Consider the following 13,379-nt stretch of genomic DNA (forward strand, 5'->3'; position numbering starts at 1 on the left):
TTTCTCTGCCAAAGAGCACCTTCTCCCCTTACTTCACAGACATGAAGGCTCTGACCTGGACAGCCGAGGCTAGCCTGATCTCATCAGAATCTCAAAAGCTAAGCAAGGTCAGCACTGATTAGTATTTGGATAGGAGACCACCAAGGAAGTCCCTACGCAGAGGCAGGCAATGGCAAACCACCTCTGAACGGCTGCAACTTGACAGCAAAACGTTTTTTGAAAAAGACAGATTTGAATTGTGGGACTCGGATGTTCTTGGCCTGCGAATGCAACAGTTGTTGTTTTTAGCACGGAGCCTGTCTGGCCCTAAAGATAAGAAGGGGGTTCTGGGTGCAGACCACCACTCCCACCAGCCCTGCCATTTTTACACTCTCATTCCTGATCAGACCTGCTCATCATTCTTCCGCCTCGTTCAACATTGCATCTCCCGCCTGCCGCCTTGGCAGCAGGAGGAGGAAAAACCCCCGACATCTCAACAGAAATCACCCTGTGACAGACGACAATTAGAACAGGAGGTGCTTCCTGCTTGGATGGCAAGCTCTGCATCGTCCGGGGAGAAGAAGCCAAGCTCCCCCAGTCAGGGCAGACCTGTCCGATGAAGACAGCTCAGGGGGACATCTCAAAACGGCAACACTCTTGTGCCTTGGAGGAGAAAACACCTGGCTGCCACGGAAAACTGCAGCTCTGCCTTCGTCTCCCACTCCTCTTCTGTGCCTGGAACACATGAACTTGCTTCATATAGAACCAGAACTCTGGTTCTGTGTAGCCCAGTGTCTTAACTGGCAGCTGCTTTTCAGGAGCTCAGATGGAGGTCTCACCCAGTGAGAAATTGAGCATGGGCTCTTCTGCAGGCAAAGCAGGTGATCTATTGCCAAATCACAGCCCCTCCCACAAATACATGAAGTGACATCACTGTCAGCGTGTTTCCCTATGCTCCGCTTCACTGAAGAGGGAGCTCACAGCAAAGTGACACTGGGTCACTTCTGTTTTACAAGATGCTGTCACAGAAACACAGGGATGCGGTTTTCTATAGCAGACATGTGTTTTCCCCATACTGGCTCGTTCTGCTCAAAGTAGTTTCTGCTGCACCCAATGCTTCTTGTTAACCGAAACAACAATGGGAGGGCTGACCTCTGATCTACAATCTGCAGAACTAAAATGGAAGAAGAAAAGAGATTGGATTTATACCTCGCCCTTCACTTGGGAGTCTCAGAGTGGCTTACAATCTCCTTTCCTCTCCCCACAGCAGACACCCTGTGAGGTAGGTGGGGCTGAGAGAGCTCTCTTGAGAACTGCTCTTGAGAGAACAGCTCTGAAAGAGCTTGTAACTGACCCAAGGTCACACCAGCAGCTGCATGTGGAGGAGTGGGGAATCAAACTCCCAGATTAGAGTCCGCACTCCTAACCACTACACCAGACTGGAGCAAAGAGGAACACCCCAGTCCAGACCAGACTGTCTTTCTGCTAAAGGAGCTGAGATATGTGCTTTAGGAGGGCTAAAACAACCCCAGGTTTTAGAGCCCCATAAATCCTTGTGGAGCTAAAAACACCCTCTCCTCCACCAGGAGCACAAGCTTTGCTCACCAGGCTATCCAGCCCTCCTCCGAGAAGGTCCACGGCACCCATCTGCATGGACGACACTTGGGGAACGTTCACTGGAGGGCCGAGGTCGAGGTTCAGCAGGTCGCCCAGGAGGTCCCCCTGGGATGGAATAACCTGGGGCTGCTCCAGGTTCGTAGTGGTCGTGGTTCCCACCGGGCTGTCTCCTGCGTCGGTGCTGCAGGGGGAGAGGGAAAAGGAAGGATCAGTTGTGGCGGCCGTTGAAACAGAGGAGACAGATCTGAAAGACGAGGAAGGTTCCTCTCCGGCCGCTCTGTTCTGCCACTGTGATGCCTTGGGACTCGGGAAAGGAGCAAGGGCTGCGAGCTGGAGCTCTGAAGACCCGACTTCAAGTTCTTCCCTCGGCTGGGAACTTACAAGGACAGCAGCACGCTGCTATGCGTCATTTGGGTTGGTCCTAATAAAAGGTTCTATTTTATTTATTTATTTTCGGATTTATATCCCACCCTCCCCGAAGGCTCTAGAGTAGTGCCTGGCCTCTGTGGAGTTAGCTCAACCTGGATGAATCCATCCCACTTGGGCAAGATTCCGCCTTCCCTCACCGATGCCTCCACCCCTCCAAGCTCGCCTCCATGGGGGTCATGCCCCCCAGCTCTGTAGGGACTTCACCCGCCGGCCCGTTTGCCATGCCTCTCCAATTGGGTCCTCTGGCTCTGAGCCCCCATCCAGGCAGGAAGCAGCAGGCAAGTGGGCACTAGCCCAGGTAGGGATGTTGCCTACTCGTGGGGAGAACAACATGCTGAAATCATGCGGGGAGAGCTACAAGGCATCCCCTTGATCGTGCCTGGATCCAGCACAAGTGACCATTCTTGCTACATGGAACGTTTTGTACTGCACTTGAATAATTATTTGTGTTCGATCCTGACACCCGAGAGCTCCTTTGGGAGCCGACTTATCACCGAAAAGCAGGGCTAAAATCAAAAGTAAATACACGTCCAACAACGGTTCTGTCAAGGACTGGAAGTTCATTGGGCATCTAAGTGAATTCCCATAAGCACAGACTAACTGCTAACTGTGTTAGTAAAGGCAAATCTTAGGCAAAGTTAGACCAGTAACTCCTAATCGTACATACACATGATGCTTTCTTATGCCGTGTCAGGTCATCGGCAATGCTCCCTCTAAGCTGTGGAGTCCTGTGAGCAAAAATCCTACTTTGTGAGCTACTGGCATTAAAGTTGTGAGCGAGCGATTTGGCTTCTGCAGAAATTAGTTTGCTCTGGAGCCATCTTTCCTGAGCTAAGACAAAAAATCTGTGAGCTGGTGACTAAAAAACTGTGAGCTAGCTCACACTAACTCAGCTTAGAGGGAACACTGGTCATCGGTCTGTTTCAACCAGACTTCCAATCTCCAAAAGCGGCAAAACCGCACCAGTCATCTCCAATGTTCCCTCTAAGCTGTGGAGTCCTGTGAGCAAAAATCCTACTTTGTGAGCTACTGGCATTAAAGTTGTGAGCGAGCGATTTGGCTTCTGCAGAAATTAGTTTGCTCTGGAGCCATCTTTCCTGAGCTAAGACAAAAATGTATGAGCCGGAGGCTAAGAAACTGTGAGTTAGCTCACACTAACTCAGCTTAGAGGGAACACTGGTCATCTCATTAAATGACTCAGTGCAATACATAAGCAAACCTACATTCTGTAGACCGAATAAATGTCTCACACGTATATGGATTACTATTTTTCAAATGGACATGGACATTCTGTTGTGACTAATAAAAGACTCATTTAAAAGCGCTCTGGAATTCACGGTAGCTTTTTGTCAGTCTGCATTTTCTCAGTCAACGAATACCAATAGTACAACTATTACGCAGAAATTTTGGACGTCACAAAGGGGTCCTCATACTGAAAAAGGTTGAGAACCACTGAGATAATTATATGTTTAGCTTGTTTTTAGGTTTGCAGCGCAGGAGAAAGATGTCTGAACACACAGGAAGCTGCCTTCTACAGCATCAGGCCCTTGGTCCATCATGGTCAGTATTGTCTGCTCAGACTGGCAGCAGCTTTCCAAGGTCTCAGGCGGAGGTCTTTCACATCACCTCCTGCCTGGCCCTTTTAACTGGAGATGCCGGGGATTGAACCTGCATGCCCAGCGGATGCTCTAACGCTGAGCCACAGCCCCTCCCCTTCTACATCATCATAGAGCACAGGGACCCACAGCTTTGCCAAACATCCCCCTGATTTTATTAAGTATAGCTTCTAAAGGAGGAATCTAAACACCAGGAATTCTGTGGTCTGAATCTCGCTTATGCCATAAAGCCACTGGGTGGGAGTCGGGAATGCCCTTTGCTGAGCTGCAATGTACAACCTCATTGACTTCATATATACTCCACTCTTCTCCCCAAGTGGGGAATCAAAGTGGCTTACAACATCTCCTCCCCCTTTTCCGTTTCACCCTCACAACAACTCTGCGAGGTAGGTTAGGCTGAGAATGCATAACTGGCCCAAGGTCCCTGAGCCAGCTTCCACAGGAGAGCAGAGATTCGAACCTGGCTCTCCCAGATCCTAGTCTGCCTCGCTAACCACTACACCACGCCGGCTCTCACCTTACAGGGTGGCTGTGAGGCTCACACCAAGACAACGAATGTGAAGCGTTACAAACACTTGAAAGCGCGACGCAAATGCACCGTATTATTACTTAGAAGCTAATTACACGTTACACGAACGCGTAATGAAGCTGATGGCTTTTCTTTGTTCTTTTCCTTTTTAACATCAAGGAGCACCAGGGGAGAGCTGGGGAGGAAGAGGGATGTTCGGGCCCTTCTATTACCGGTTTTGTTTGTCTGCCCTGCCAGCAGCAGACGCGCGTCTGCAAGAGTAAAGATGTATCTTAGAAACGAGGGGTGGGACAGCAGAGGGTGATTTAGAGTGGGAAAAACAATTCAGCCATCTGGCTCGCCACAGCCGGATGCAGAGCGTTTCACCAGACAGCAAGCAGCGACAGGGCCTTTTCCAGGGTGTTCCCTCTCTGGCAGAACGCCCTTCTCCTTGAGGCTCACCCTGCTCCTAACCAATGCTGCCTCTAAGCTGTGGAGTCCTGTGAACAAAAATTCTACTTTGTCAGCTACTGCCGTTAAAGTTGTGAGCGAGCGATTGGGCTCCTGCAGAAATTAGTCTGCTCTGGACTGGAGCCGTCCTTCCTGGGCTAAGACAAAAAGGTGTGAGCCGGAGGCTAAAAAAAATGTGAGCTAGCTCATACCAACTCAGCTTAGAGGGAACCCTGCTCCTAACCTTACTCTCTTCTAGGCCCCAGACTAAACATTTCTTTTGATCCAGGATCATAATTCAGCAGGCAGTCTTTTAAAATTGTTTTTACAATCTACTTCTAGCTTGTTTTACAAGGAAAATCTCCGCTTTTATGACACTTCTGAATGTTTTAAGCCGTGTTTATGCTCCGGCTGGGTTTGTGATAGTTAGTTAGTTTTTTAAGCTCAAGTTTATTCTCAATCAAACAGTCCGTAAAACACAACGGCTGACTGGACTGACTCAGGCTGGGCCCAGGACAAACATTCAGCCACGTGCAATGTGCGGCTAAAGCACAATTCAAAACCAAAAGGTTCACATAATAAAAGGATGGAACTAGTACCTTTTTGAAAGTTAGCTAAAATATCAGCCTGCCTACTAGAAGCGTTAAACCAAAATCCTCAGGGACCCCATCAGTCAAAATAGTTTCAGGATCTGCACGGTGTTTTAGTGCCTGGGAGATGAATTTTGCCTCTATTTTAAAGCCATATTACATTTTAACACATTTTAATTGGGCAGCTGCAGAAAGCGGAGTACAAAAGTTTCTAAGCAAACCGATCGATAGATGGACCTTGCTTGGATGCGGCCAGGCGATCCCTGCCCCCTTACCTCCCGTGGTGGATGGGCAGATGCTTGCGGTGGATCCCGTGACTGCCCTCCACGAAGGCGTTGGGGGGCTTGTGGTACACAGAGGCCAAGGAGCCAATGTGGCAGATCAGCTCATCCAGCAGGGTGGGCTCAATCAGGTCGGTTTCCTCGGAGATCAGGGGCTTCTCCGACAAGACCACTTCCTTGGCAGTCACGGGGTCCGTGGAGAGGAGGCGCCAGTAGATATAGCCACGATCCCGCAGGTCTGGGTTGTCGGAATCCTAAAACATTAAAACACAGAACATCCATATTGTTTGTATCGTTATGATGTACATAACGCTTATGTACATGGCGCTTATAAAAATGTTGTACATAATGCTTATGTACATGGCGCTTATAAAATTCGTTCCAGGAGGGGGGAAAGGCCTCCGCCCCCATGGAGCCTGCAAACTGACAGCAAAGAGAAAAACAGAATACTTGGGGGGGGGGGGGGGGGGGGGGGGGGGGGGGGGGGGGGGGGGGCTGTGCTGAAAAAATCCCAGATCCTGAGACTGGAAAAATGTGTGCATCCTAGGGTGTACGTGCATGCCACACATTTGAACCGTGTTGTATAATGGATTTTGTTCCAATTATTTGAGTACGCTGATTACTTTGGGAAGTGGGCCAGGAACAGAGTGACAAAAGGCAATAGAGGGAAAGGCAAAGACCTTTCCCGTGTGTTCCCTGTAATTTTTTGAATAGCATTTTATTTTTAATTGAGACAAACAAACATACACAGATTAGGGGGTTCCATTTCATCACCAAAATATCTAGTTAAGTACCTCATACAACGTCTAAATATCTATTTTCTATATTCCACCTTATTTTTACGTATATTCTTTTGCAATTGATTTAAAATACAGTTCCTGTTCCTTTCAAATTGGTTATATATCAGTCTAATTTATAAGATCTTGAATAATTGTATAGCCTCTCTTGTCCAAAAGGTTTTGACCTTCTTCTCTTGAAAATATGTGTAATCTCACATATCCAGAAAGTTTTAACCATTTTTGTAGGATTTCATCCGCTTCTTCATTCTCTGGTTTCTCCTCTTAAGTTTTAAAGTCTTAATTCTGTATCTTTTCCCCTTGTAGGTAAGGAAAATAACTTCTGGATATAGCCCTCTATATTCAATTCTTTGGATAGTTTGAGGTCCATATATTCTTTTTCTATTTCTGAAGGAAAATTTCATTTTCTGCTGTAAACACTTCATCTCTTGTCATTCTTTAATATAATCTCACATTCAGTTCTCCAAACATTTTGTTTCTTTTTGTATATGTGGAGTTCATTCTGTAGGTTATATCATTTTGCTTGCAGACTTCATCTGTATTTTCTGTATCCATATCTTTCACAAAGATATATGCCATGTCAGTTTGCTCTTTCAGCTGGCTGATCTTCCGCTGTAGAAGTGAGTCCAGCTTAGATTGCACAGAGTCCAGAACCGTTTTCACAGCTTTTTCTACTATTGGAGTGATTGTTTCTTGTAAAAAAAGTTGGAGATCTGCTGTAACCATTGGTGTTAGAACATTTTTTTCCTTCTTCTACTCCAGCCATTTAAAAATATTATGTTAAAAACAGAGAATCTCTCCAGCTCTTTGTCAATAAAATCTCTACAATCACAGAGCTTTCTAGGCTTACCCAATTACATTAAAAACAAGAGGGTTCCCAGGCAAGGCAGACAGTCTTATCATTTAGTTATAATACAGACTTATCAGTTGTTTACAAGAACCTCAGAAGATAATATACTCTACCATTTTCTACAAACATTTTCAACAAACTGCAAAAGTATACACAACGAGTTATAAGGAAATGACATTGTGAAAGTTAAAAATATATGCTTAATAGTTCATTAATTCTTCCTTCTTTCTTCTTGATTTTACTTTATGGTCCAGATAATAAGATGCAGATATTTATAATCCAAATTAAATGACTTTCTATGACTCCTTATGGCTCAGTTCTAATTCCAGGGAAGACAGGTTTCTATTTCAATAATATAGAATCTGCTGCTTATTACAGTATTCCAAAGATTTAAAATCCACAATATGGTTTTGTAATCCAAAGTATAATGATATATCACATTTATAAATCTGTTTCACAATTTTCTTCTCAGACATCAACCTGGGTTAGGAGAGGTGGAGAAGAAATTCCATCTCTCCACACCATTCACAATATTATAATCTTTTATAACATTTCCTTCCCCCCCCCACACACTCACACTTTAGCCTTTTCTCACAGGGGATGTGTCAAACATCACTGTGGGAAGCTCAGCCAGCCAGCAGCTCTCTATAGCATGTTCTTGTGGCTGGGGAAAAAATAAGCTCATATGATCTGGAAGGATGTAGGCTGGAAAACTATCACATTTGAGTAAACTAACTGAAGGTTCTGCGCTGTATTCACAGAGACAGGTACAAAGAAGCAACAGAAGAAGAGTAGGTTTTTATACTCTGCTTTTCTCTACCTTAAGAGCGGCTTTCCTTCCTCTCCCTGTGAGGTCAGTGGGGCTGAGAGAGCTCTGAGCGAACTGCTCTTGAGAGAACAGCACTGAGAGAACTGTGACTGACCCAAGGTCACCCAGCTGGCTGTATGTGGAAGAGTGGAGACTCAAACCCAGTTCTCCAGATTAGAGTCCACCGCTCTTAACCACTACACCAAACTGGCTCAGAAGGGAACACCCTATGTACAAAGATTTTCCTAATAAGTTACAGAAAAGGCCTGATGAGGATTGAGCATGCTTACTGCTGTGGGAATGTTGAGGGCAGTAGACTATGAGTTAAAGATCAAAAATGTTGGGGAGAGAGAGGAAGAAGAAGAGTAGATTTTTATACTCCTACCCTAAGGAGTCTCGAAGTGGTTTATGATCGCCTTCTCTTCCTCTCTCCACAAGAGTCATCTTATGAGGGAGGTGGGGTTGAGAGAGTTCTGAGAGAACTGTGACTGGCCCAAGGTCACCCAGCAGGCTTCAGGCAGAGGAACAGGGAAACAAACCCGGTTCCCCAGACTAGAGTCCACTACACCATGCTGAATCCCAACAGTATCATGGAGAAGGAGATAACAGATAGGGAGGGTTATTTGTTTATCGTTGACTGCCACTCCACAATTCTTTGCAGGCCTCCAGCACACAAACTGTACCTCAGAGTCTCTCAGTTCCACATGACATTTCAAAAATTGTTCTGCCACTTTAATTTTTTTTCACATCTGCTTGGGTGACGAAAAATCAGACACACACTGGCCAATCCCACTTTCACGCGGATGACATCCCCAGTGTGAATCTCCCAGCCTGATTCTTTGAGGGCACTTATGAGTGGCACAAGGTGGCCCTGGCAGAGCCAACCCCTGCGGTTTGATAATCAGAGACACCCAAGGCCCCTGAAGAGGTTCTACGCCCGGCTGTCATGGCTACCAGCTGCATACCTAAAAATCGCTGTTTGCAAAAGCCTCTTGAGTAACCAGACATCATGTCGGGCTGTGGCAAAGAATTCCGCAAGGCTGACTGGTTGTACGGTATGCACACAACAACACACACACAACAACAACACAAACACCACATGCATTAAATCTAAAAGGCAAAACAACTCACAGGTCTCCCCACAGTAGAAGAAGTGCCGTGGGAACACACAGATCTTAAGAACATAAGAACAGTCAATGTTGGATCAGGCCAATGGCCCATCCAGTCCAACACTCTGTCACACAGTGGCCAAAAATACCAGGGGCCATCAGGAGGTCCAGCAGTGGGGCCAGGACCCCAGAAACCCTCCCACTGTTACCCCCCCCCCCCGGCACCAAGAATACAGTGCATCACTTGCCCCAGACTGAGAGTCCCTATCTATACCTTGTGGCTAATAGCCACTGATGGACCTCTGCTCCATAAGTTTATCTAATTCCTTCCTGAAGCTGTCCATGCTGTAGCTGCCACCACCTCCCGTGGCAGTGAATTCCATGTGTGAATCACTCTTTGGGTGAAGAAGAGAAGAACATAAGAGAATCTTACAATCAACTGGATGAGACTCCAAGTGAAGGGCAAGGTATAAATCCAACTCTTCTTCTAGTTGTTCAAGAATCCTCCCCAAGCAAATTCAGGGGGGGACATGACACCGGTTTACAAAATTACATGAGGTGGAGAAAGTGGAAAACAGGGCTCTCTATCTCCCTCTCCCACAATATTAGAGCTCAGGGGCACCCAGTGAAGCTGATGGCCAATGGGTTCAGGATAGACAAAAGGAAATTCTTCTTTATTCCATAAATAATTGGACTGTGGAAGTCTGAATTAGGACTACAGGTCTCCAAAGTGTTCTTCACTGAAGTCAACGGTGTAGTATAAATTGTATTTCACTTTTGCACCTATTATTTATGATTCTATGAACCTCTATACTGTATGATCAGTGTTCCCTCTAAGCTGAGTTAGTGTGAGCTAGCTCACAGTTTTTTAGCACATTTGTCTCAGCTCAGGGAGGAGGGCTCCAGAGCAAACTAATTTCTGCAGGAGCCAAATCGCTCGCTCACAACTTTAATGCCAGTAGCTCACAAAGTAAGAATTTTTGCTCACAAGACTCCACAGCTTAGAGGGAGCACTGTGTACGATACCTTTCAAGGGTTATATAAGAGTAGGCTCGCAAAATTCGATCATGCTTTTTTGTGTGTTTTTTTCTAGTCACAAAGACCATACAATACTGAATTTCATGTTAGTCAGACTTGGGAATCTGCCAGATTTTCTAGCAGTCAGCAGGGAAATGGAGGGTGACGAAGATCCAAGGGCACCCAGTGCAAGGCAAGACCCAGTTTTGGCTGGTGTGTTCTCCCTCCCCTGCGTGTCTGACTTTCCTCCAGACAGTGTTTAATTGAGAAGTTCCAGGTTTCCCAGGAAATAGGATCCCTCTGGCATTAAAATACCTACAAGCTTATCTTTTGGAAAAAAGAATCCGCAATGCATTTCATGATCATAAAGGAGCACGCAGGAAATCCATCAGATGCTGAACGTTCATTGGAGTAAAGCAGCCTTTGCACGGCATCTGAAAGCCAACAATTATGGAGCAAACTTTCCAGGGGAGGGAGGTTACAGAACTTTGGTGCCACTGGTGAAAAGGCCCTGCCATCGATGATGAACACATGACACTACCTGATACTGAACTCAGAACATTGGTCCAGGTAGCCTAACATTGGGGTCAAACTGGCCATCCTCTAAGAACCTTCCTCAAGCCTAAGGCATTTTCCTCCAATGGAAGGGTCACTTAAGCTGGAGGAAGGCGACAACCTTTGCTCAGCGCTGTGGGAGGAAAGGGGTAGGCCCCACCTCACTATCTCCCCTGACTAGCAGTGGCTCTCCAAGGTCCCAGGAAAAAAGAGTCCTCCCCACCACCTGCTAGCCAAGAGTCATTTTCGTGGAGATGTTGGGGACTAAACTTAGGACCAATGCAAGCCATGTGTGCTACCACAGAACTAGGGTCCCAATCCATCACCACACCTGAGATAGTAGAGGAACATGCAGAACAGGCCCTCCAAGGGAGAGTCTGAAAAGTGGGAGAGCTCATGTTTTACTATTAATGACCCTATTTAATAGCAGAATTTATATCCTGCCCCGCCATTTTGAAATGGAATGCTGAAGTAGGGTAAAAGGGGCCATGGCCGTGACTCAGTGGCAGAGTATCCGCTTGGCATGTAGAAGGTCCCAGGTTCAATCCCCAGCATTTCCTGCCAAAAAGATCAGGTCGTAAGTGATGCGAAAGAGCTCTCTGCCTAACAGTAGCCGCCAATAAGAACATAAGAACATAAGAGATGCCAATGTTGGATCAGGCCAAAGGCCCATCCAGTCCACCACTCTGTATCCCAGTGGCCAGAAATACCAGTGCCATCAGGAGGTCCACCAGTGGGGCTAGGACATTAGAAGCCCTCCCACTGTTGACCCCCCCCCAAGCACCAAGATGACAGAGCATCACTTGCCCCAGAGTCCCTATCTATACCTTGTGGCTAATAGCCACTCATGGATCTCTGCTCCATATGCTTATCTAATTCCCTTTTGAAGCCGTCCATGCTTCCTGTGGCAGTGAATTCCAAGTGTTAATCACTCTTTGGGTGAAGAAGTACTTCCTTTTATCCGTTCTACCCCGACCGCTCAGCAATTTCATGGAGTGCCCACAAGTTCTTGTATTGTGAGAAAGGGAGAAAAGTACCTCTTTCTCTACCTGCTCTTTCCCATGCATAATCTTCTAAACCTCAATCATGTCACCCCTCAGTCGTCGTTTCTCCAAGCTAAAGAGACCTAAGCGCCTTAACCTTTCCTCATAGGGAAAGTGTTCCAACCCCTTTATCATTTGAGTTGCCCTTTTCTGCACTTTTTCCAAAGCTATAATATCCTTTTTAAGGTGTGACGATCTGAGGAGACAGTACTGACCTTGATGGACCAGTGGCCTGATTCAGTATCAGGCCGCTCCATGTGTAAATTATATGCAACAGGGTAAACAAATGACCATCGCCAGGCAGAAAGCCGTGAACAATTCCCCCGCCACACACAACCTTCCCCATCCCAGCGCCAATTCTGCTAAAACATAATATGCTAACGTCAAAAGCTGGCAGAGCCAACATTTTGCTGTAATTGTCTCTTACAAGTCAAAGGTCCTTGGGAAGGACCTTCAGCATCTTTAAGGTAAAAGTTAAGGTTTCCCTTGCTCGAAAGCCAGTCGAATCCGACTCTAGGGTGCAGTGCTCATCTCTGTTTCCAAGCCGAAGAGCCAGCGCTGTCCAAAGACCTTTCCGTGGTCATGTGGCCGGCATGACTAGACGCTGAGAAGCACGGAACGCTGTTACCTTCCCACCAAAGTGGTACCTATTTATCTACTTGCAATTTCTTGCTTTCGAACTGCTAGGTTGGCAGGAGCTGGGACCAGAGACAGGAGCTCACTCCGTCATGTGGCATTTGGGGCTTGAACTGCTGAACTACCGACCTTCCAGTCTGCAGTTCAGCGTCTTAACCACTTGAGCCACCGCAGCCTCTTTAGCATCTGGCAAAAACCTGGGTTAGCCCGATCATGTCAGTTTTCAGAAGGTAAGCAGGAGGTCTCGCAGGAGGGCCTCAAACTCGTCACCAGTCCTGCACTTGGCCAAGGTCACATTACCCCGGGGAGAACCATCAGCTTGATTACTCTTTGCTTCATTGGAGAAAGGGGAGCGGGATCTCTCTGCTCCTATGAATCAGAGCCTGGGAACAGGCTTGTTTTGATCTGGCCTTCTCCCCCCCCCCCTTCCTTCCACGGCATGCTCAAGAATGAATCAAGGCTAAAGACACATAAATAAGCCGGTGATGATCCGGGGATGCTATTAAATATTTGGTGACTCAGTCGAGTGGGCTTGTCCCTGGCGCACATGGCTGATTGGAACGCTCTTTTGCAAGGTGGCTTAGAGCTTGTTAAGGGGGGGGGGTCAAAGGCGCCTGCTACATGCAGCCAAAAGGGATGAACGGGCTAGCGATTAGATCAGCCCGCCCGGAGATGAGAGGTCCTAATTTTTAATTTATTATGCTATTTACCACCTGCACGTTCTGACCAGTATTGGTCTGGTCTTTTAACATTGTGCAGGGCTGTTCGATTCTTCAGGAATTTCATTGGCTGCTGGTTTAGATTCTTGCTTTGGATTAGTTTCAGGTGGGTGGCCATGTTGGTCTACAGTAGAAGGGTGAGACTGGAGTCCAGCAGCTCCTTAAAGATCAACCAGTTGTCTAGGGCAGAAGCTTTCGAGAGATAAAGCTCTTATATCTGTCAACGGGAGCTTCGACTTTTTAAAGCTTATACCCCGGAAAATCTCACTGGTCTTGAAGAAGGAGGAGGAGGAGGAGGAGGAGGAGTCTCAGAATGGCTTACAGTCTCCTTTCCCTCCCCCTCCCCACAACAGACACCCTGTGAGGTAGGTGGGG

At 46.8% G+C, this 13,379-nt stretch overlaps 1 protein-coding gene across 2 annotated transcripts in view; it reads right to left on the reverse strand.

The window, feature by feature from the left end:
• Positions 1-13,379, reverse strand: part of AP2B1 (adaptor related protein complex 2 beta 1 subunit) — a 126,382-nt gene that overhangs the window by 54,088 nt on the left and 58,915 nt on the right. For both annotated transcript variants that reach the window (XM_015408042.1, XM_015408041.1), the window contains exons 13-14: positions 5,465-5,724; positions 1,585-1,777 (exon numbers count right to left, since the gene is read on the reverse strand). In XM_015408042.1, the coding sequence (XP_015263528.1) occupies positions 1,585-1,777; positions 5,465-5,724 (453 nt within the window). The remainder of the gene's footprint in view (positions 1-1,584; positions 1,778-5,464; positions 5,725-13,379) is intronic.

This window comes from Gekko japonicus, unplaced genomic scaffold (assembly GCF_001447785.1).
Source record: "Gekko japonicus isolate JY-2015 unplaced genomic scaffold, Gekko_japonicus_V1.1 scaffold1, whole genome shotgun sequence".
In the NCBI taxonomy this organism is placed as follows: domain Eukaryota; kingdom Metazoa; phylum Chordata; class Lepidosauria; order Squamata; family Gekkonidae; genus Gekko; species Gekko japonicus.